The sequence below is a fragment of the Ursus maritimus genome, unplaced genomic scaffold, assembly GCF_017311325.1.
Source record: "Ursus maritimus isolate PB19 unplaced genomic scaffold, ASM1731132v1 scaffold_11, whole genome shotgun sequence".
NCBI classification, from domain to species: Eukaryota; Metazoa; Chordata; class Mammalia; order Carnivora; family Ursidae; genus Ursus; species Ursus maritimus.
This window is the reverse complement of record NW_024423453.1, coordinates 70,404,532-70,427,148: the sequence shown is the minus strand read 5'-3', so window position 1 is coordinate 70,427,148 and position 22,617 is coordinate 70,404,532. Positions and strand designations below refer to the sequence as shown.

The 22,617-nt window shown below is 55.5% G+C and overlaps 1 protein-coding gene across 4 annotated transcripts in view; it reads right to left on the bottom strand.

The window, feature by feature from the left end:
- Nucleotides 1–22,617, bottom strand: part of BIN3 (bridging integrator 3) — a 41,942-nt gene that overhangs the window by 3,259 nt on the left and 16,066 nt on the right. Inside the window, exons 2-8 of one of the 4 annotated variants that reach the window (XM_040626513.1) lie at nt 17,299–17,347; nt 10,838–10,878; nt 10,364–10,425; nt 6,838–6,974; nt 6,300–6,340; nt 677–818; nt 379–513 (exon numbers count right to left, since the gene is read on the bottom strand). In XM_040626513.1, the coding sequence (XP_040482447.1) occupies nt 379–513; nt 677–818; nt 6,300–6,340; nt 6,838–6,974; nt 10,364–10,425; nt 10,838–10,878; nt 17,299–17,347 (607 nt within the window). Of the gene's footprint in view, nt 1–378; nt 514–676; nt 819–6,299; nt 6,341–6,837; nt 6,975–10,363; nt 10,455–10,837; nt 10,879–17,298; nt 17,348–22,617 lie in introns of those variants that run through there. The other 3 variants (XM_040626514.1, XM_040626516.1, XM_040626515.1) reach the window with 3 other exon arrangements.

The window sequence follows — 22,617 nt, the reverse complement described above, 5'->3', positions numbered from 1 at the left end:
GAGGCGGGGGCACGGGGTCGCCCTGCAGGCCTCTGTGCTTGGCCTCCTGAGCATACCACGCAAAGAACCCGCCTGCCCAAGACAGGCGCTGACAGTGCGGCCTGCTGTCTTCTTGCCACAGGTGGGGAAAAGCCGTTCAACAAAAGGAACCTTATCCCAGAGCGGGGCCGAACCAGAGCAACGGAGGAGCCGAACAGAAAGTGGAGCAGAGCCTCGGAGTCGGGGTCTCCAGACGCAGTGCCAGGGCAGGGAGGCAGCACCGGTGTCCTCGCGGAGCGCGGCCGAGCACCCTGCCGGGGGGGGTGCGCCAAGACCGGCGCTGGCTCCCAAGGGAGCGAGTGTCCGGCCTGCTCTGGGGCGGGGCGGCAGTGGCCTCACCTGGGCTCGGATCAGCGCCTCAAAGCTGGGCTGGAAGTAGTCAAGCCGACTGTGGTAGAACCGCGGCATCTCATCCAGGAGCTGCTTGTTCTTGGCCTCGAAGTCGTCCCGCACAGGCCGCAGCTCTTCTCGGGCCTGCGGAGCAAGACGCCGCGGTCAGGGCTCTGCGGGCGTCCCCGGCGTCCACTCTTGGGGCACGGTGAGTGTTGGGGGCGGGAGGGAGTGTCACGACACCTGGGCCTTGCTGCCACGGCCCCAGAGCTGGGCGTCCACCCCCACCTCTCCCTTCTCTTGGTACCTGGTGGAGTTTGGCCAGCACGGGCCCCGTCTTCTCCTTCTCCTCGTACTTCTCCACCTTGGCCTGCAACCTCCTGTAGTCCTGCAAGGCCTGCTCCCGCCGTTTCACCGCCATGTTGAGGCTCGGGAAGACGCTGCCGAACCTGCGAGACACAGCCCAGGTGGGTCGGGGCCCTCCGTGGAGCTGCAGCCTCGCAGCTCGGGGGCCGCTCAAACCTACACCGTGAGTGCCCGCGAAGCGCCGGACCCCGTTCCAGCTGGTGGGGCTGCGCGCCAGGAAGGCCGCTGAGGCCCCGGCCCGGCGGAGCGCCCGCTGCCGAGGGGCCATGTGGGGAAGGCCGAGGGAAAGAAGGCAGGGCTAAGGGCCACCCCGCTGACCTGAGGTGAGCCACGGGGGCAGGAACGCAGGGAAGCCGCTGCTCCTTCCCCGCCCGCGACACACCCCCGCGCGCTGAACGCTCCTTGGACTCATCCGCCCAACATCCTCCTTTCACACCACGAACGGAATTGTGGCGACATGACACGGCTTGTCCAAGGCCACCATGAGGGAGTGACTGTCCAGCCGAGAACTCAGGTGTCCCAGTTCTCTGGCACCTCCCACCCACCTCGTGATGCCACCAGCAGGCGACAGCTGCAGTCAAAACCTCGTCTTGGCCTATTTCTGTCAGAGGACCATGGGAAAAACAGGAACCCTCTGGTTCTCGCGTGGCAATGGCTACACCGTCAAACTGGATGTTTGAGGAACATGGCTCAAGGACATCTGCTTGCCCCACTACGATGACAAAGCACCACAGGGAAAGGCTGAGGAGGACGCCGTTCACACAGAGTGGCAGTGGATGCTTTGGCCCCTGTGGGCATCATCTTTGTGACAAGTGTCATCTTTAACTGGGAAGTGCGACGAGACCGTGAGATAGATACAGGGCAGGACCCCATCCCAGGCGGGGAGGCTGGACTTCCCTTGATTAATGAGTGCTGGAGAAGGCAGGGAAACCTGCGAGCAGGTTTTCTGGACAGGAGGGGATAGGTGCTTCCTCGAATGCAAAGTCCGTAGGGCAGGCGGTGCTGTCGCTGCAGCGGGAGGGGTCCACCCTGCAGACCCGGAGCGCCAGCAGCCCGGGCAGATCTAGCCCTGCAACCGAGACGGCGGCAGCACGTGGTTGTTCGGGGCTGCGAGGCACAGAGGGGGCGACTCAGAGCCAGGGGCGCGCGGGGGGGGGGGGGCTCCCCTTCGCGAGGGCCAGGCAGCTCCCGGGCCATGTTTAGGTAGTTCAGATGCCACATCAGGAACGATTCTCCAAGTCTGCCGCTCAAAGGAGCATGCCCACGAATTTGGTTTTCTTTCTTTTCAAATTTTTATTTAAAATTCTAGTTAGATGAGTTTGGTTTTTAAAAGCCTCAACTAATCAAGAGTGCCCGTGACACAGAGTAATGAATAGTTTTTGCCAGAGAACAGAGAATATAAATTTGACCAGAGCACTGAATTCCCCAGCCAAGGCTAGAGGTGCAGGCAGCCGATTCTGGGGGCACTAAAGTGAGTCCCTCTGACTGACGGGGTGTGCTCATGGGCTCACTGCCTAACTGGAAAGGCCAGAAGTGGGCAAGACACGCCCTTAGACAAATCAGTCATCAAATCAACACCGAACGACTGATCTCCCTGCAGAAGAGGTCTCCTCGGCGCTGTGCAAACTGGGCGTGGGGAGTGGCTGCCTCCAGGACAAAGGTGTCCCTCTACCCACAACCCACGGTAGGTCTGAACAACTGAGACCATCGGCTGGGACTGGCCTCGCCATTTGGGCCTCTGGTGGGGGCTCTGATGGGGTCTCAGTTGCTAGGTGAGCCCCTCTCCCTTCCTGGCAGGAGTGTGGCCAGCAGCTGAGAGGCATGGGGCTCAAGGGAGCAGGTGCAATGGAGCCTGAGAAGCCACCGCCACAACCCCCTCCCTCCAGCCAGACTGGCCCCGCTGGGCACCCTCATTCTCTCATGAGAAGTGACCTGACTGGGTGGCCCCAGGGCCTCTGCTGTCCGCGCTGCTGGCGGCCTGGGGGGAGCGGGCACAGGACAAGGAGGAGGCAGGAAGCGGCAAGTGGAGTTTTCTCCTATTAGGAAAGAGGGCAGCAGCGCGACACAGCACGAGGACCTCGCCACAGGGGCCGGGCGGGACAACCACGTCGCTGGCTGGCCGAGCACTTCTGGCTAACCTTGCACCCCAGTAGCACTTGTCTCTTTGCTCGTCCTCGGTTGTCACCTGGGGTCGATTCCCAGGGCCTGGGTCAAAGGCACCAGAGACGCTGACTAAATGCAAGCACTGGAGCAGCTTACAAAGGACACCGGAGTCCCATCCGAGGGCCAAGTCCCGAGCCCCGAGGAGTAAGCAAGGCACGGGTCCAACTACAGATTTCCACGTGATGCCGGGCAACCTCACGGACCGGCAGTGTAAGAGTGGGTGTGCCCCCAGGATGCTACTCAGCCTCGGGAAGCAAGACCACCTGTCCCCTGTGGGGAGGAAGCGGCTACAGCGCCAACTGGTCCCGGCTCTGTTAGAGCCTCCAGCAAAACCATTTCTTCACCATGGTAACTTCTGCCTCCTAAAATGGCGCTCCTCACTCACACCAAGAGGCCTCAGGAGGCTTAGCTGGCTTAGGTCACCGCAGATGGGTCCTGAGTCTCTTGGCACCTGGGGGGCTTTGGGCCCTGGGCTACGGGACTCCCTAGGGGGAGAGGCAGGTGTCATGCCCTTCTTACGTTAAGTGGGCAAATTCAGAGTGGGCAGGGAGACCGGACAGCGCATTTGAGGTGGCTGACGAAAGTGTGGGGGCCCAGGGCTCTGTAATCCTGGCTCTGGCTCCTGCCCCACTGAGGCCCCGCCTCCCCATTAACTATATGGACACAACACGGGACTCTGCCAGCCCCCCGCGTTGGGCAGTGCGGGCACCACGCCGGTGTGCAAGGCCAGGAGCTCGTACGACAGCAGGCCCCAGGTGCGGAGTGTCCAGTGCTCTCCTCCACCCTCAGGGTGGGGAAGGAAGGGGGCAGGGAGGTGCGGATAGGCATAGGCTAGTCCTGGTGCCTGGGCCCTCCCAGACTTGCTCCCAGGACCCTACAGAGGCACCTGCTGACTTCAGCTGACAGGAAAGGTGGGGGACCCAGCTCTCCCTAAGGCCTGAAGTCCGCCCTTTCACTGGGCTGCTGCAAAGAAACAAGGCTGGGAAGTCACACCCCCTCTGCTCAGTTTCCCACTTTCCCCGATAATTAGCAGTGACGTGGAACACGGAAGGCCTTGGGCCAGAGCCCCAGGGCAGACGCCACCCTCCATAGGCAGCTCAACCCACCACTTCAGCCCAGGGACATGTCTGTCCCCTCCTCCTGAGCAAGGACTGAGCCACTGCAGGGGTGGGGTTCAGGCCTCCCTCTCTACACATGGGGAAACCGATCCAGAGAAGCAGGGACCCAGGCTTGTGGGCTGGCTGGGGGCAGGCTGGCCTGCCTAGGACTCGCCCCACTCCACTGCGCTGCACCACCTTGGCGATGATGGATAACCCCGGTTCTTCTTCCTGAGAGTGCCACTGTGGCGTCCGCACTAGGTCACAAGCTCCTAAGGTCTGTGCTGTGTCTACCCCCTGGAGAAGGGAGAACAGGGCTGGGCCTACATCAGACCGTCGCTGAAGCTCTGCCCAGGTGACCATCCTAAGGTGCAACCAAACTGCCCCCCCTGGGTAAGCGGCGGGATGAGGAGGCAGAGAGAGGGAGGAGGGAAAGGGGGAGGGAGAAAGAGGCCGGCTGGGAGGTAGGCTGGGAGCAGCCGGCCCTGGTGGGGAATGCCTGCCATTCCTCAATCTGTGCCCACACAGCCGGGATCTTCCACCCACCAGGAAAGGGAAATTGAAAGCATCCCCATCCGACCATGTGAACGCAGCCCAGAGACTGGGGGATTAGAGGCCGAGCCCCCTGGGGGGAGGCTGGGGGCGGTGGGGTGGCCATGTGGCGATGTTCTTCATCAGAGGACAGGAAAGCTGCAGTTTCCTGTTTCCGGTACCGGGGTCCCTGGGAGCTTCTCTCCTGGCAAGAGGCGGCAACAGGCAGTGCCGGTTTTATGTGGTTGGGGGAGATCGCATGTCGGCGTTGGGATGGAGAAGCCAGCCGGGGAGGCGGGCGGGCGGGCCCGGGGGCTCAGGCAGAGGTCAGCGGATCTGCTGCGGAGATGGTGCCCACCCCCTGTGCCACTCACCCACCTTCCTGGCAGGTGGTGGGCTGCTGGGGCGGTGGGAAGCAGCCGGGATTTCTCTCCATTTGGCTCTAGAAGCCAAGCATCAGATTTCAAGGCCGCCTCCTTGGTTGTGAAATCGAGATGCGAGTCAGTCCCCTAGTTCTCCGAGCTGGTGTCCCCTGACTAGCTCTGCCAGCCGTGGGTGTCCATGGCAGCCCCTGTGGTGGCCCCTGGTCCTTTCCCCCGAGTTGCCAACCCTTGGCCCTGGAGACCGAGTCAGAAGGCCACCAGCAATGCAGCTCCTGCTGACACCTCCCTCCTGAGCCACCAGCCTCCTCAGCACCCTGTTCCTCATGGGACCTTGCAACCCGGGGCTGAGCAGGGACTAGGGGGTCGGGGTCCAGGGAAGGAGGGCGGTGCAGGAAGAAATCCCTTCCCACCGAGGCCGAGCCTCCACATAGCCCCAGCTTGGAAACAGCTTTCCCCAACCCCACCCCTTGGACCTGAACAGGGAGTGAAGAGCTCCATAACCCCAACGCCAGGGGCTGGAGGACCAAAACCTGCTCTCTTCATCTCCCTCCGGGCCCCGATCCAGGCCTAATGGTAATTAGCAGAGCCTCATTACCCAGGCCTGGTGAGGCAGCTGCCTGGGACCACCACAGAAGAGGTAATAAAGTGCAGCTGCCGGGCTGGAGCGGGAGCCTTTCTAGGTCAGAGTCAGTTCGGGAGACGCCAGGGAAGAAGACGAAGTGATCCGGGAGCTTCAAGGCAACGCTCCTGCCTGTCCCCCCCCCCCGCCCGCCCCCTCCAGGGACTCGGGGAATAGGCCCGTCTGATCACTGCCCAGGGCCTGCCTGAGAGAAAATGAGTCTTACAGAAGAATTTCTGACTCTGACAGGTCACGAGTTAGGGGACCTTCCCAGGCAGGACCCCGCTCTGCACCCTTCCCCATGTGCGGCCACCCCCATATTTCAAAAGCCGAGCGCTGCAGGCAGCTGCTCTCCCAGTGCGGCGGGGAGATGAAAGGCCTTGCCCATCCCCGCTGAGGGCTGGCCAAGATCTCTGCTCGCCGAATTCAGCGAGCTCCGCGCCCTCTGCTTCTCGATCAGGAACAAAGGGAAAAATGGCCAAGTGACCACCGGAGCAAAGGCCGTCTGCTGCGGCAGATCAGAAGTGCCTCGTGGTCACTGAGTGCACCCGGGCCAGGGGCGTGCTCTGGGGCCACCACGGGCATCACCCCGACGGCCACGGGTCACAGGGCTAGCGTCCCTCTTGAGTTTCTGGTCAGCCCCGTGTGCATCTGGGGACAGGCTGCTAGAGATGATATCTGGTCGCCAACTGGCCAGTTGACCTGTCTTTCCAATAAGTGCCCCGAGCCCAGGTCCCTGAGGCCTGTGGTCCCCAGATGATCTTTACTCACTTTTTTAAGGGTTCAATCACGGTCTTTTGAATTTGGTTCACCTGTTAAAAGAAAAAACCCAATGACATCAACACTGAGGGGAAGTCAGACTCTGCCTCAAATGGGAGGCTCCAGGTACCTGACATGCAGGGACGGGGCAGGGACAAGAACTGGCGGGACCGGTGAGGCGGCACGGGGCAGAGATGATGACCAGCAACAGGGAGTACCATTCTGGTTCTGGGTCAGGTCTCCTCCTGCCCGCCGCTGTCCGCGGGCCGCTAGCAGCCCTGCTCCGTGGGGAGCCTGGGTGGGCAACTGCGGCAAGGGTGAGGGGCTGCGGGCGAGCAGAGCTTCCCTGTCTCTTTCGTGGTCTCCCAGTGGGTGAGCCATGGAAGCAACCAGGGCCGAAGCAGGGCCAGCACAGAGTTCCCAGGGCTTGCAACACTCAGGCCTCAGAGGGCTTGAAGGCGGCTGAAGACTGAGCCCCGTTAAGGACTCCGTGCAGGCGCTCCGCCCACGCGGAAGCCGTGAGAAGGGGGCAAGCAAGACCCCCACTTACCTTTTCCTGGTTGAAGGCGTCCATCCGCTTCATGGCCGTGTCCAGAGCTGTCACCATGTTCAGGAAGTCCTGGTCTTGCTCGCAGAGGGGATTGGAGAGTAAGTCCAAGGATATCTTCACAGCAGATTTGGACATGGCTGTAAGAGGTCAAAGCTCAGTGAACCTAGGAAGGGACAGGTCTTGTCGTCAGGACTCCCCTCCTCCTTCAGTCCAGGGGCCGCACCTTGACCTCCACCCTGGCCAGAGACCACAAAAGCTTCCAAGTACCACAGAGCCATGAGTCACAAGTCCTTACTGTACTCTGTTCCTGACCATCTGATGCTGCGCTGGGTAATTCTTTCGAGTAGCTTTACCTTGTGCAATGACTTAATTTTCTGAACTCTAGATTTTAACAGAATCATTTGGGTGGGAAGCTGTAAAAAAATATTTCTAGCTCTATAGATTTTAATTCAGTAAGTCTGGAATCCAGGAATGTGCATTTTAAAGAAACTCTCGGGGGACGCCTGGGTGGCTCAGTTGGTTGGGCATCTGCCTTCGGCTCAGGTCACGATCCCAGGGCCCAGGGATCAAGCCCTCTCCCCCCGGGGGGGGGTCAGGATCCCTACTCAGCAAGGAGTCTTCTTCTCCCTCTGCCACTCCCCCTGCTGTGCTCTCGTGTGCTCTCTCTCAAATAAATAAGTAAAATCTTAAAAATAAATACATAAATAAACTCCCCAGGCAGTCTGGAGATGAAGCTTGGTTTGGGACTCCCTCGTGGACAAGAGTAACAGCGTTCCACACCAGGGCTGGCAAACACACTGTAAAGGGCTAGAAATCAAGAGCTTAGGCTTTTGGGGCCATGTGTTTTCTGCTGCCACTACTCAATCCTGCCATAGACAATACCGACAGAATGGGGGCATAGACCCTACGGAGCAAGCATGGCCTTTTCCCAGTTCCTTCCTGCCCCTCTAGACTTTGTTCACAAACAATGGGGACTTAAAAACCTGCACCAGACCAAGAGCCCCAAAGCTGCCAACAGGTTTCCACTCCCCCCCCTTGTTTTATTTAGGGCTCCAACAACCCAGGAGACATCTGGGGGAGTGCATTTTGGGTCCATTTTCCAGATGAGGCAGGTGAGGCTCAGAAGGCTTATGACTTCCTCAAGGTCAGACAGCTGCAAGTGCTGAGCCAGGCCCGGCCTCTGGGCACCTGCCTCCCCGGCTGCTGCGCTCCCGACGGTCGGGCCTGGAGACAGCTGGGGGCAGGCCGCACGGGCTCTGCCAGGGTGTCTGCTTATGCTGTCCAAGGTCCTCCCCGGGGCCATTTCCCCACGGATGGACACCACTGCCCTGCTGTACCGTGTCACGTGTTCTGAGACCCTGTTTAACATATGGGGAGCCTGAAAATCACACGGCAGCTTGAGGCAGGAGGGAACTCTATTGGCAGCTCTGGAACTTTTGGTCCCATACAAGTTTTCAGGCCTCCATTATTTGTTAAATAAATAAATAAATAAATTCTAGAGGGGCAGGAAGAGAGACTGGAGAAGCCTGCCCGCTCCGTGTGTCTGTGCCAGTTTCAGGGTCTCAGGGGAAAACAAGTTTCTGAGTGTATTTCTTACTATTTTACGCCATGAATTGAAGATACAAGCAACTGCAGGACACATCGTTACGGTACGAGCCATCAAGAAAGGACAAAAATGCCAACTAAATGCTATCAAGTGCTACAGTGACTTGATTTCAGAGATGTTATTAAATGTGAAAAAACATCTCTGCATCGATGAAATAAAGGCCACTCCAGTTCATGACAGATGTGGCCTTGCGTGGTCACTGCATCGAGGAGGGAGCAGCCCTAAACCCAGCTCCAGCCCCCCTCGGGGAAGGGGAGAAACAAGTCCACGGGCGGGGGGGTTCTCACTCAGGCCCCTCCACTTGCCAGCGAAGAGGCCCCCGGTGGAGGACCGGCCCACCCAGAGCCCTGTCCTGGCTTTCTCTCGAATCTAGGCGCTTGCTGTCCTCACCCAGCAAACAGGCAAAATACGGGAAAAGCCCGGAAATGTAAACGTCCCTGAAATGTTGAAGCAATGGAGCAAAAAACCCTCTTTCAAAGCTATAAAGTGACTTTGCAGGCTTAGGAGTGAACATCATGTATAATTTGCCTGGATTATAAGATGATCTCAGACAGTAGAACACAAGGTTAAAAACTCAGACAAAACTGGAAACCTGTTTGAAAAATTTCTTCCACTTTTTTTTTTTTTTTTTTTTTTTTAGTATTTGAGGAAAAAACCCCGAAAATTCGGGGTGGGGGAGACTTTCTTCCCAATTTTCCTTTTCTTTCCTAAAGCCTTAACATTTCATGCCTTTGTCTCTGTCTTTGTTCGAACCATCTGAAGTCCATTAACAGTGTGGAAATCCCCCCCGGGAGTCCTCAGCGGCCTCTGTGAGCACCACCCAGGCCCCACTCTCAGGGACTGGGAGGGCATGGCCAGCCCAGTGAGAACTGGGAGGCTGGTGGTCTTTGAACCTTAAAGAGAGCGGGGGTCTTGGACGCCACATGGGTCTCTGGAGCCCTGATGCAACCTCAGAATGTAAGGGTCAACAAAGACTGGTCATGTGCAGACGATCTTGCCTGGGCACACGGGATGGGATTTTAGAACTCGTCCAGGCAGCTGAGGAGATTCCAAGATCAGGAAATTTGATTCTCCTCAACTGTCTGGAGCAGTTCTCAAAATGGGGTCCCTGGACCAGCTGCAGCAGCACTGACTGGGGGTGGGCCTTCCAGGGACTCTGACACACCACCTGTGGGGTGCAGGCCTTGCACTGGGCTGGGGTGCCGCTGTTTCAGGAAGGCCTTCTCTGCCCAGACTATGCTTCTGACCCTGGGCTCCAGGGGTCCTCCATTTATCCTGATTTCTTTGTTCGAAAACCACGCTCTCCACTTTGTGGATCCCCGAAGTTCCACTGCTTCCAAAGCTGCTCCCTGTGAAAACACTACCTTCCCTTTACCTGTGCTCAGACCACACCGTCGCCTGGAGAAGCACCAAGGAAAGCAAGCAGTGGGTCACAGCCTCTCCTTTTTTTTCTTTTTTTAAAGATTTTTAAAAATTTTCTGATAGAGTAGGGGGAGCGACAGGCAGAGGGAGAGGGAGAAGCAGACTACCCGCTGAGGAGCGCGACTTGGGACTCGATCCCAGGACCCGGGATCATGACCTGAGCCGAAGGCAGACGCTTAACCGACTGAGCCACCCAGGCGCCCCTATCGCAGCCTCTCCTGTACTAGAAAGGCAGTGGCGAACATTAAAGACGCCACCCAGGTAACCTGGAGCTACCCACGAAACAAATAACAGATGGGCTCTGACATCAGACCCTTGGCTTGCTGCACACAGTCTGGAGATGCCGGGGCAGTCGTGTTCAGACCCACCGGAGTCCTCTGGATGAGAGGTGGCATGAGGCCCTGTGCACAGAGCACGGGAGCCAGCCCAAAAGTGACGGAGGGCCGGAGGGCCACCTGTGCCCCCAGGCCAGGCCTGGCTCGGGGATATGCCACCTACCCAGGTCAGCATCGGTGCTCTTCTTCATGTCCTTCTGCAGCCTCCTGGTCTGCTCCTCCAGCCTGCAAGGCAGGGGCGCGGGCCTGGGCACCTGGCATTTCCAGCTTGCTTTAGCCCCCTTCCTTCCCATCCACCTGAGTTAAGCCCAACCTGACGCTCTGGAACACCTCCCAGGAGAAGAAGGGGCCCCTGCGCTGCGGGGATCTGTCCCACTGACGGGAGGGCCACTACCAGCTCTGCACAAGGCCAAGCACCCAAAGGCTATGAGTTAACGACTCTCACACAGCCACCAGCTGCGGGAGAATTTCTGGCAGGCTGTGAACCGAGCTGCCCTCGACTCCCGGGGTGCTGGCGGGACACAGGAGCGGCCCACTGCTGGCAGTGCTGGAAGGGGTGGTGCAGGAATGGAGACCTGGGGGAAGGCTCCTGCCCCTTTCCCCACCAACTCCCGTCCTTCTGGGCTTTGACACTCACTGCTGGAGTTTTCCATACTCCCTCTCAAAATCTCTCTCCACCTGTAACCAAAGAGATAACTCAATCATCGGAGAAATGACAACACGTTGGAAAAAATCTGCCCGCCTACCAAAACTCCCCGCACGCCCTCCCCCGGCTGCAGAGAACCACCCCGTCCAGTCCATACAAGCACCAGCAGATCGTTAACGACAGTATCCCTGTTTTCCCAAATTAATTAAGTGTCTGATTTAGGGCAAAAGACTCCCCTCCCAGATGGGCCAGCCAGGCAAGTAGCAGCGGATTGTGGCTCTGTTTTCCGTCACAGGGAATGAGGCGCCCGGCTGTGTTCCCTCATGTGGCAGGTGAGGTGCTCAGCATGTGACGGATCAGGGAGCCCAGCGGAGAAGGAGGCGGGTCCCCTCCCGCTCCGGGGCCCTGGTTTCCTCACAGGGCCTACCACCTACGAGGTCTGAGGTTCGGGGTCGGTCAAGAAAGCCCCGTCTCCGCTCTGTGTGCTGGGATGTAGCAAGCACGAATACTATTACTACCGACTCAGGCAAGGTTCTCTTAAAACTCTGCGTAAGTTATCCGATTTCCCTGATGCCAGGAAAATTTACATCAGATGGGTGTGAGTCCTGGTCCCAATTCTGCCGCCTACGTGTCAGGTGAGGTCAAGAAAGCCAGGTGCACGTCTAGCACCTGAAGGTCCCCATCCATCAACTGGGGGCCCTGGCAACAGTCTCTTAGGAGAGTGGCCCGTGAAGTGTACGACATCTGCGAGCCAAGGGAGGGGACCGAGGCCTCTCCTACTTCCCTTCCACCCCGGGCAGGACCAGCTCCCCGGGCAGCTCACTGAGCCTCGGGGCTGAGGTGCTCCAGGAAACCAGCTCACGCTCACAGGGTGCTCAGCACGCGCTTCCGGCCACGGCTCCTCCTCCAGAACCGGAGGAAGCAGGTGTGCTTCTGGCCCGCCCTGCCCTCTGGAGCCCCTGGGACAGAGCTGAAGCAAACCGCACACAGCCACACCACAGTGAGGGGCAGAGCCGGGATGCGGGCACGGGCGGCCTGGCCCCAAGGCCCGTGCTCTTAACCAACATTCTGAGAAAGGGGAAAAAGGTATCTGCTGATGGATTAAAGTCATGACCTGAGAAAGGTGCCTTCTTGACCGCTCCCTGAGACTCCTGCCAGTGAGAGCCCTGAACCCTGATTCTCACTCTCCTGACAGGTCGGCCGAAGCTCACAGAGTGTGCAACTGAGCGAAGTGTCAAGGCCCCACTGCTCTGCAGCAGCACACGCTCCCGTCACAGTGCCCTGCGAAGGCGCACTCGGGAGTCCCATGGACCCCATACTCCTCACGTGCATTTACGTAACTCAACATAGTCCCAGAATGGCAGAACGTTATTCGGGCCAGTTATTTCATGTTACAAGCGAGGAAAATGAAGCCCGGAGGCAGGGGGATGATTTACGGAAGGACGCAGGGCTGGTCAGCGGCAAAGGAAGGCGAGAATTCAGGCTCCTAGCTTGGCACCCTCCCCCGCTTTGAAAATAACATTCGTTCATCCCACAAACATTTATTGAGCACCTATTAAGTGCAATGCATTTCACCAGGTGTGAGGGCTCCCCAGGGGAATACACCGGATGTGGGGCCTGGTGGGAGGGATGGAACAGTCACGAGCGTACACGTGTAACCCAAAGCATGGGCAGGGCCCCGTGAGAAGGGCTTGGAGAACCTGCCTAGCCAGGGTCCCAGGGCATGACAGTATGTCGCCGCCCCTGCACGGACATACTTCACCTTCCTCATCTGAACTGTAAAACTGAGAGGCAGGAACCCAAGGTCTCTCCTTACTCTATGCGCCCAGCATCTGGGGCCTGACACAAAGCTGGGAAGTAAAAATCACCACTGGTTTCCCCCCATCCTACAGTCTTTGCCCTTTTTTCAACAGACGCCCCCTCCCCCATCTCTCCATCCAGGAACCTGACATCTTCATCATCGCCTTCCTTATGATCCATCAAAAGCTGCTCTAGAGAAATTCCAAATTCGCTCCCACTAAAGCATATATTCCTGATCAAAGCTTCAAGTGTCACCTATCCCTGGGGCTGTGTAGCTGGGCAGGAATCAAAGTCTCAGCCAAAGCCCGAAGAGCAGGGGGCCTGGCCCGGACCCAGCAAGCCCGCACGGAGGCAGTCCAGCCCTTTCTCCGGTGGCGCCGCCGAGGACGGTGGGGGACAGGAGCGAGCAGAGACAGATGAGACCTGAACTCTCACACCAGCTGTGCAGCAGTAAAAATACTACCTAACATTCTGAGTCTCGGTTTCTTTCCTGGTGGAACAGGATCACTCTGGTTAGCCTGTCCCTGTGAAGCTTTCCAGGGGTTGACAAGGCAATGAGGTAGCAGTGTCGGCCCCGCCGGCTTGCCTGGAAGGATCCCCCAGCAGTCTGTGCCGAGCCCAGAGAACGGTCCCTAGCCCGCCTATGGTGTCTCCCTGTTCCTCTCCTACATGCAGGGGCGCTGGGAGGACCAGAGCAGGCTGCGGGTGCAGACCGGACTGTAACCCCTTGGCTGAGAGGACAGGCAGCACATAGCATGCGGTTGGTGGATAGCCAGGCCTCTGCCTAAGCCTGGATCCTGTGCCTGCGGTTGCACCGGGGCCTCCCTTCACTGGACACATCCCTTCTCTTACTCCATAGGATGTGACCGCCTAGCAGAATCTTCACATACGAAAAGCCTTTCTTCCCAAAAGAACGGAATTAAATGGAGGAGGTCTTGGTCCGAATCCAGCTCTCCTGAAGATCAAGAACGTGGTGTCGGCGCTCCTGGAGGGGAGGCAGGCTCGGAGAAGGCCTGCCGACCCACTGGAGCTACAGCCTTGGCTCCTGGCAATCTCTTTTGCAATCCCCACGTGTGCTGATGGGTGTGTGGGATGCCGGAGAGCACCTGGTCCCCCTGGCCGGGACTGCTTGGACTTGCACAGAGAGCGAGCGACCGTGGGGTTCCAACTGGGTTGGATCGCTCTGGCTGGTGAGAAACTTGAGGTCTCGGGCTGGCAGCTGAGAAGTATGTCAGGGTGGGGCTGGATCCTTCTGCCGCTGCTCAAGGCCATGTGACAGCCTGCGAGGTCCATGAATGTTTCCCTCTTCTGCTTCTGGTAGCCAGGTGGGGGCTCCTACAGCTCACAGGTCTCCAGATCTCTTTCCTCCCCCGGGGAAAGATCCAAGGCCACACCACCAGGGCTCTGGCCCCTCACAAAACGGTTAAGAGAACAGAGGGATACACTGAGTCTCAGTCCAAGGTATATATCCACTCCGAGGGAAGGAGCCAAACACAAAAGATCTGAACATCTTTGAATGCTTGATGCTTTTGCCAAAGAGGCGATTGGCCCCCGGTCAACAATGCAAGTGTAAACACATGTGCAGACTGTCGGAGGGTCGGGGTGGGCCAGGCCGGCGAGCTTGGCGCGGGGGACCGAGCAGCACACGGCCGGCTGCCGCCTGAATTCTCCAAGGCTGCAGGTGCTCCCCCCACGGCCCGGGGTCAGGCTGGCACGGAGCAGGAGTAGGGATGTGCGAAGTGGATGAGCGGGCGGAGCCCCCACCCAGACCGCCACTCGTGAAGCGGAAAGGGCGCCGGGCAGGCAGGGCGGGGCTGGGCGCTGGAGCTGCGCTGCGGCAGATCAGAGCTGAGGCAGAGGGCGCGCCAGGTGTTCCAAGAAGCCTCTCTTTGAGGGGTGCTGGCAGGCGGTGGGGGGGGGGGACACAGCTTCCCTCTGGTATGTCGCAACAGGATTAAACGAGGCTGAGCGACTCCCCGCTCTGCCAGTGGACGTCTTTCTCCCGGGAAGGCTTGACTTAGGGGCTGCTCGTCCGCCCTGCCCCGCGGAGCACCCACGAGCCGGGTGTGCTCCTCCCCGGCGAGACCCGGGGTGCCGGCTGCGAAGCGCTGCGCCAGCCGCGCGGGTTCCGGGGGAGGCGCGGCCGCTTTCTGCCACGCCAAGACGCTCCCGCTACTCTGTGGGGCTGGAGGGGCAGGAGGGGACCGAGCGGCAGGCTGGGGCTGGGAGGTCGGGGAGCTTCTGTCCTTCCACTTCCACACGGCCAGCCCCTGCTGAGAACACGCCATTCCAGCCAGAGCCTCAACAATAATGGGATTCCTGTTAACGACCTGGGCCCAGGAGAACAGTGTGAGCGGACACACAATGCTTTCTTTGTGTCTGATCGTTGTGTGCCTTGAGCCAAAAACCTCCTGAAACTCTCTGAAGATAACATGAGTGTTTCTTCCCATGACAGGGGCACCAGGCCTTCCCGTCAGCAGGCAGCCACATCTGCCCCTCTCCGACAGTGCCCGGGCAAGAACGGCGCTGTGCCGCCGATGTTCGGGAGCAGCCGCCGGAGACGCCGACACAGCGGCCCTGGCTCGGCCTGTTGTGGAAGCCAGGAGAGACCGAAGGGACAGGCTTCTCACTCCTTCTCCTTCAGTGCCTCTGGGGAGTTGAGGGAGCAAATAAAGGCCCGGCCTAGCGTTTCCCTGAACTAGGGGGTCCGGCTGCTGGGGCTAGGCTGCGTCCCTGGTGGTTTAGAAAGAGTCAAATCCACTCTCTTCCCATCATGGAGTTAATACTTATTGAGGGCTTGCTATGTGCCGGATGCTGTGCTAAGTGCTTCATACGCATGACCTCATCCGAGACTCCCGAATAGGTCAATGGCACAGGTACCAGGTTCATCTGCACTTACGAAGGAGGAAAGCAGGGCTCGGAGAGCGTAAGGGCCTCGCCCATGGTCATCACACACAGCACGTGGCAGAATCCAGCCAGGAAACCCCCCAAATCCGGCTTCTTAACCACTACTTGACGCCCAGTCTGTCTGGGGGAGTGGATTTCAGAAGTCAAAGGACCAGGATTCTATCTCAAACAAGAGCCATGTGAGGAGGAGAAGAGGCAGCCCAGGGGCCCATCCGTGGGCCCGATTATAGGGCCATCCAGAGGCACTGGGATGGGACTCCTCAGATTAAAAGACCCAGAGATCGGTCAAAAAACTCTGGTAAAGAAGCTAGAAACTGAAACCTATACTTTTCTGTGGAGAACAAGGGCTATCTCCATAAAGGTAAGGGTGCTGGGAGAGTTTTCTGTTTGTCTGTTTTTTGGTAGTGAGTGTTGGGAATAAAAGACCCTTCTCAAAACCACTTCCCTTTCAGATCTGCCCTGGATTAAACTCTGGAGACTCACGGCCACACCTTCCCACTTCCTGTAGCCGGCTAGAGCCCAACACTTGCACGCCCAGATTCTCTGCGCTTCGGCTGAGGGCCTCCGCAGATGGCCAGCCTCTGCACGGGAGGTACGCTCTCCGTCTGTCCTCGGCCTGCCTTCACTTGAAAGAGAAATGCAGGCCCACTTCCTTTTAAGTGGCCTGACTTTGGATTTTCCAAAGACTGAGCCACTGGTCAGATGTGTGCCGAACTTCCCTTCTTGCCAAACTGCAGCAGTATCTTTCCTGTAGTTCTGAGTCCTGAGCCAAGGTGGGGGGGAGGTTATTAAGACGAGGAGAAGCGTCAGGAGCTCCAGCAGGCGGACGGTGCTGGGCTTCCTGGAACTGTCACAAGCAGAGGCAGTGTGCGGCTGTGCTTTCCCACAGTAAAACCAAGAGCCTGCTTAGATTTGTGGGTGAGGGGGTTCGAGAGGCCGTTCTTTACTAGAAGTCCCTCACCTTGGGAGGCCTTCACAGCCTGAGTGAGGCAGCATAAAGGAATGGAATGTGCATGGAACAGAGGCTCCAACTTGGGTTCTAATTTCAGCTCTGTCAGTGTTAGATTTTTACAACTTTAGAAAGTCACTGTGACTTTGTGGGCTTTGGTTGTCTCGTCAGAAAAATCAGGTTGGACTAGATGATCTGTAAGCGCTCCCATCTCTAACTTTCTAAGAACCTCTGATTCCTCTCCCATTCTGGAGATAAAATAGGGATAAAAACTGTGGGCTCTCAAGGGGGGTAGGATTCAATCGTGCCCTCCCGCCAATTCTGGGTCCTGGCCAGGATGCCTTTGGCAATAGAGAGAAAGGGACCCCACCCCCCACCCCGGAGAAGCTTCCCGGTCTTCACGCAGCCTGAGGTAGCTGGAGATAAAGGCCTGGGTCATGTCTTCGGCAGGGGCCTATGTTCCAGGAGTCCTCTTAGGGAAGCGCAGGCTGCCGCCAGATTGCAGAGATGGGCCGTTCAGAAGCCAACGGATTCCTCCTCACCCATCACCTACCTCCTGGACCTGCCCGAAGATGATGTGGACGAGCCCAGACTGATCCGTGGAAGGAGAATGTCCCAGACTAGGAGGCCCCTGCAAGCCCCAGTCTAGGTGAGGTTCTAGAGTGATGCGGCTGGGAAGAAGGCGGCCCGGGTGCAGCCCTCCCAGGCCCACGATGTGCTGAGTCAAAGTTCTGCTTCTCTGCAAAGACCACGTGAAACAGACTGAGTCTCAGAATGAAAGAATCGGGTTACTCACTGTTTTGGGGACAATCTGTTTCTTGGGCTGCCCAATCTTGAAAGGAATCCTATGAGAGAAAGAGACAAAGGGAGCTTTTAGGAGAAATGGGGAAGGATGTGGCTGAAAAGCATTGATGAAGTCTAGGCCGCTGTTCCCCAGGAGGGCAAAGAGTGGCGGCGGCTTGCTCCCAGCCCCCGTGCCGCACGCCCCATGGGTCTACGGCCAGTGGCAGCCAGGCCGGGCTCCGGAGTGTCAACGGGAGGTCCTGGGCACCACCTCCTGCCCCAGAGCATCTCTCCTACCAAGAGCCTGGTGTGCAGATGCACTGCAGAGGTGAGGGCGGGAAAGGGGAGCCACTGTTGACTCAGTCACTGTCAAGCTGTGCCCCGAGGAGCAGCAAAGTCAGAAATTACAGGCTCGCTGGGGTAGCTATCAGCCCGGAACACGAGCATTCACGGAACACCCTGAGAACCACTTCTCATCTCTATTAGGTGCTTCACTACTTCTCTGGAGAGGGACAAACGGTAGCCCTGCAGAGCTGCGTCTGCGGCCGGAGAGGGATGACAAACTAGAGGCGCGTAAAGCAACAGCTAGGCCGGGTTATTCCCGGGAAGAACCGACAGACAGGACTCCGAGTCTAGCTCAAGTCTGGCTGGAACCTGCTGGGAAGCTCTACACCTCAGGCTCCCCACCTGGAAGCGGAGGACAGCTTGGCATAACAGAAGGAAGGTCAAGGTCTAGGCTGTAAACCAACACCACTGCCGCCTCCACCTCTGAGGAGCGGGCCGCCCTCTGGCGGGTAAAGATGGCCCTGGGATGCATTTCCTACCGTGCGAAAGGACAGGGTTAACCTGGATAATTCAGGCGCTGCCTCGAGGCGCTGAGAATTCTGATTCTACACGTCTGAGAAGCGCGGACAGGCCAGAAGCAAACACAGCGAGTGCCAAGTGCTGGAGAAACGGAGGCCCCCCGAAGCCCCTGAGCTAACAGTGAGTTAAGCACCCCTGGAATCAGCTCAGGGGACAGGGCAACAGCAGGAGAGCGCTGAGGAGACAATGCCACTCCTACTCCCACTCCTTTCGGTGCTCAGGACGCCTGGAGCCCCTCCAGTTCAAACCTCCCGCTTCCACAGCCAGCCGCACCCATCCATCCACTGGCCCCTTCCCTCCGCACCCCCTTCTGCCCAAGCCTGCTTTCTCTTGGCCCAAACTGACCAACACTGTTGCTAAACCCAATGGTATAATTAACCACCGATAATAACCCCAGACAACGATCCGGTTGAGAGGATGGGCCAGCCTGAGTCACAGTGGTTTAAATTTAATTTCTGGAGGACATCCTGTTTATTGTTAACCCAGCCCGGTAATTTGGGAGCGTTAACCCTTTGGGGGCTGGCTGACTCACGTGGCTTCTGTAAACAAATAATCAATGGCTATATAATTAGCGGAGGGAAAGGTAAGCTCTGGAACTGAGGAGAGAAAAGAACTGCTCTTTCCCTTCTTCAGATCTAAAGAACAGAGGTTAGAGGGGCCGAGCTCTGGAGTCCCCTCCTCTTGCCCCCAGTTACTCTTCCCAAAATTAGGGATTGGCGTTGATTGACACGATGGTTTTGGACAGCGAACAGCTGCCCTCAAGGACCATTTTGGTGACAGTGCAAATGAGGTCCTGGCGGCACTGAGAAAAGACGGACTCTGTTCTGCGAAGCATATTGCTGTGTAACTAGCTCTAGCCCGGAAATCAGAAAGCTGCTCTCGCCTCTGACTAGTTTTGTGATGCGGACAAACCCCGAGCTCTCTGCAGCTCTGTTTCTTAAACACTAAAACAAAGGAGATGGACTAGAGGGTCCCTTCAGCCCGGCTCAAGCTTGAATTCTAAACTGAATCTTTGTTGCAGGAACATGGGAGCCGGATGAGAATTCTCCAGAATTCTCAGAGTGGTCTTTGAAACGATGCTAACTTGGAGTCTAGTACTACAGACAAGCTACGAAGAAATCAAGAACTTCGATGCTATTACTTGTGGTGCCACAGCCTCTCTAAATCTTAATTTGGAATCACAGTATTTTTAGAACTGCAAGTTACCATAGAAATTGTTCCAGTTCAACTCTCTCATTTTGTAGATGGGAGAGCCAATCTGCAGAGTTCAGTGACTAGCCCAGGGTCATGCTGCTGGTTCACAACTGAACTTCTTTCTCTGCTCCTCAGGGTTTACTGCTCTTTCACAGGAATTTGTTATATTTATTCGAAGGAACTAAGAAAAATCATCTGATCAAAATACCTAATCTTAACATACTAGGGAATTTCAAATGGGCTCCTTAATTTTTTTAAAAGACCGGAAACACAAGAAATGAAGAGAGCAGCGTTATTGGGAGGAAAGAGGCTGGTCTGACCTGGCTCCTTCTGCACAAATGACAGGTTACGTGTACCACTGAGTGCAAAATGTCATCAATAATGTCATCAGGACAACAGGTACAAGACTCGGACTGTCCAGGGCAACTGGGACATATGGCCACCTCACCCATATGGGATGCCTTCCCTTCTCCCAGCTGCATCCAAAGCTGTTCTCAAGTCCAAAACCTTGCTTGCCTCCTTCTAAATGTCTAAGACTTTATTTGGCATTTAAAAATAGTCTACCTTTTATAGTTAATTGAAGTTTATTCCTTTAAAAAGTAAAATATAATCATCAGAGAAAACGTGGGAAATACAGAAAAGTATGAGAGGGAGGAAAGGAGGGAGAGAAGGGGAGAGGGGGAGAGCGTGAGACAGAGAGAGAGAGAGAGAGAGAGAGAGAGAGAGAGAAAGGGAAGGAAAAGAAGGAAAAAAACCCGAAACGCAGCTCACAGTCTCATATCTAAAGATAACCAAGGCTAATGTTTTGGTGTTAATTATATTTTAAAAGTTTGCAGAAAAAAAAAAACCTGAAGCAAATATGCCAAATGTTAGTAGTGGTTAATTTGGGGTGGTGTGAGTGTGATTACTGTTTTCTTCTTTGCACTTTCCATATTTTTCAAATAAACTAAAAAAAAAAAAAATCCCTTGTTTTTTCCTTGACTACAAAAATAACACCCGATCAGTGTCAAACACTTGGGAAACACGGAAAACACAAAGGACACACAGACACAGAAAAATAAACAGTAACACCCTGAATCCGTGTGTACACACATGGACATGGGTACATATGCATATTTACCTAACTTTTAAAGAACAAAGGAAACAGATCATGAAGGCTTTTCTATGCCAGTATGTGGCTGTCATCAGACTGACCTGTAAGAGCTACCTAGCATTTCATTCACCATTTTATTTTTGTGCCCCACATCACTTCCTGGTGGTCATTTCAACTGTTTCAGATTTTTCTTCGATTATAAAAAACTCTTAAGAGCGAAATCTTTGTGTACATCAAGGATTAGTCATATAGGATAAATTCTTAAGAGCTGGAATTGCTGGGTCAAAGGATATGCACATGTCCAAGACTTTGATACATTTGCCAAATTGCCCTAGAGGGAGATTGAGACAGTTTACTTTTTTTTTTTTTTACATTTTACCACTAGCCCTTTGGCCTGTTTATCAGGATTTTTTTCTGGCTTAGTGTTTGCCTTTCCCTTTTGTACGTGTGTGTTTAACGTACAGAAGCTTCTGATCAGTATGAAGTCAAGTCTACCAAATCGTTTCCTCTTCTTCATCTGAGTTTGCTTTCATCAGAGTTCTACGTGGGCATAGTTTAATGGGACAACAAGGTTTGTTAAGTGAGACGTTAGGTTCTGGCCTCCCTCCCCCGCCCTCGCCTCACTCGCCCAAGACAAGCGCTTTTGACTCCGACGGTTTGAGTGGCATCTGCCTTTCCATCTCTAAATAAAAATGCTTCTGCTGCTATCTCTTGTTAGGTTTTAGGCACTAGCTCCTTTTTGTTTTGGAAGGGGAGATTTAAGAAACCAACCAACCTTTTCCAGGCCTCCACCCCATGACACAAAGGCACATTTGCATCTCCTCTTCTGGATACGGTTATGTGATTTCGTTAGATCAATACTAAGTCAACTATTAGGAGAATAATGTGATTTCTTTTCCTTCCAAATGTGGCAGCGGCCAACAGATTTTTCCACCTCAGCCAAACCTTCAGAAGACTGCAGCGTTCTGAGCCAGGCCCCCAGCTAAGCCACTCCCAAATTCCTGACCTGCAGAAACTGGTACTGTTGTTTTGAGACACGCGGGCTGTGAGGTAATTTGTTACACAGCAGTACAGACCTAGTAACACTGCACGTTTCTGCTTTCCCTGAGATTGTCCTTTTTCTTTCATGTGCTGAATTTTCTGAGCATTTATCCTTCACTATTTCTCCGCTGTCAGAATCCACTGTCAATACATTTATTCGTATCGGGGTTCACTTCTGGAAGCAGTGAGCACGGCAGCCTCTGAGCAGCTCGGCCCCTGGGGCATAGCTGGCCGCCCAGGCTCTCCCCTTCTCTCTCCTTGCTCAGATTCCTTTTGCCTCTCCCAGGAATTCTGACACCTGGAATCCGTGTCTTCCTCTTTGTTGGTTTACTCCACATTTGGGAGGAGTAAAAGTGTGTGCGAGATACTTTGAGACTTTGCATAACCAAAACGTTTTTTACTCTGCCTCACACCAGTCAGTTTGACTGGGTATAGAATGTGGGCTGGACTGCATTTCTTTCAGAATCTCAAAGGCATTGCTTGGCCAGCTTCTCCTTTCCCAGTACTACTGTGGTGGTGAAGTCGAAAGCATGCTGATTTCTGTCCTTTGTAGGTGACCTACATCTTCACGCAAGCTTATTGGATCACGTTTGTCCCCGGTGGTGTGAAATGTCACAATGATGTACCCTGTGGGTCCAACTTCACTCATTATGCTGGGGTACGCGCCAAACTCTTTCAGTCTGGCAATTTATAATCTTTTGTTCTGGGATTTAAAAAAATGTGGTTGTGGTTGGTTTCTTCCCCCCATTTTCTCTGCCTCGTATTTCTGAAATTCTTGTAATTCCAATGCTGACTCTCCTTGGTTGCTTCTCCAATTTCTATTTTTCAACATTTCCTTATCTTGTCAAGTTTTCCATTTCCGCTATTGCATATTTTTTGAAGTTTTTATTTTTTCATTTATGTAAGTCATCTCTACACCCAACGTGGGGCTCGAAATCACGACCCCGAGATCAAGAGTCGCACACTCTCTGGACCAAGGCAGCCAGGCGCCTCCATTTTTGCTATCATATTTTTAATTCCCGAGAGCTCTTTTTAATTTTCAGGATGTCCTGTTTTGTTTTTCAAATTTATTTTTATTTTTTTATGGTATCCTGTTTTTTATTTCACGGATGCCTTCTCTCTCTAAAGACCTTAATGATA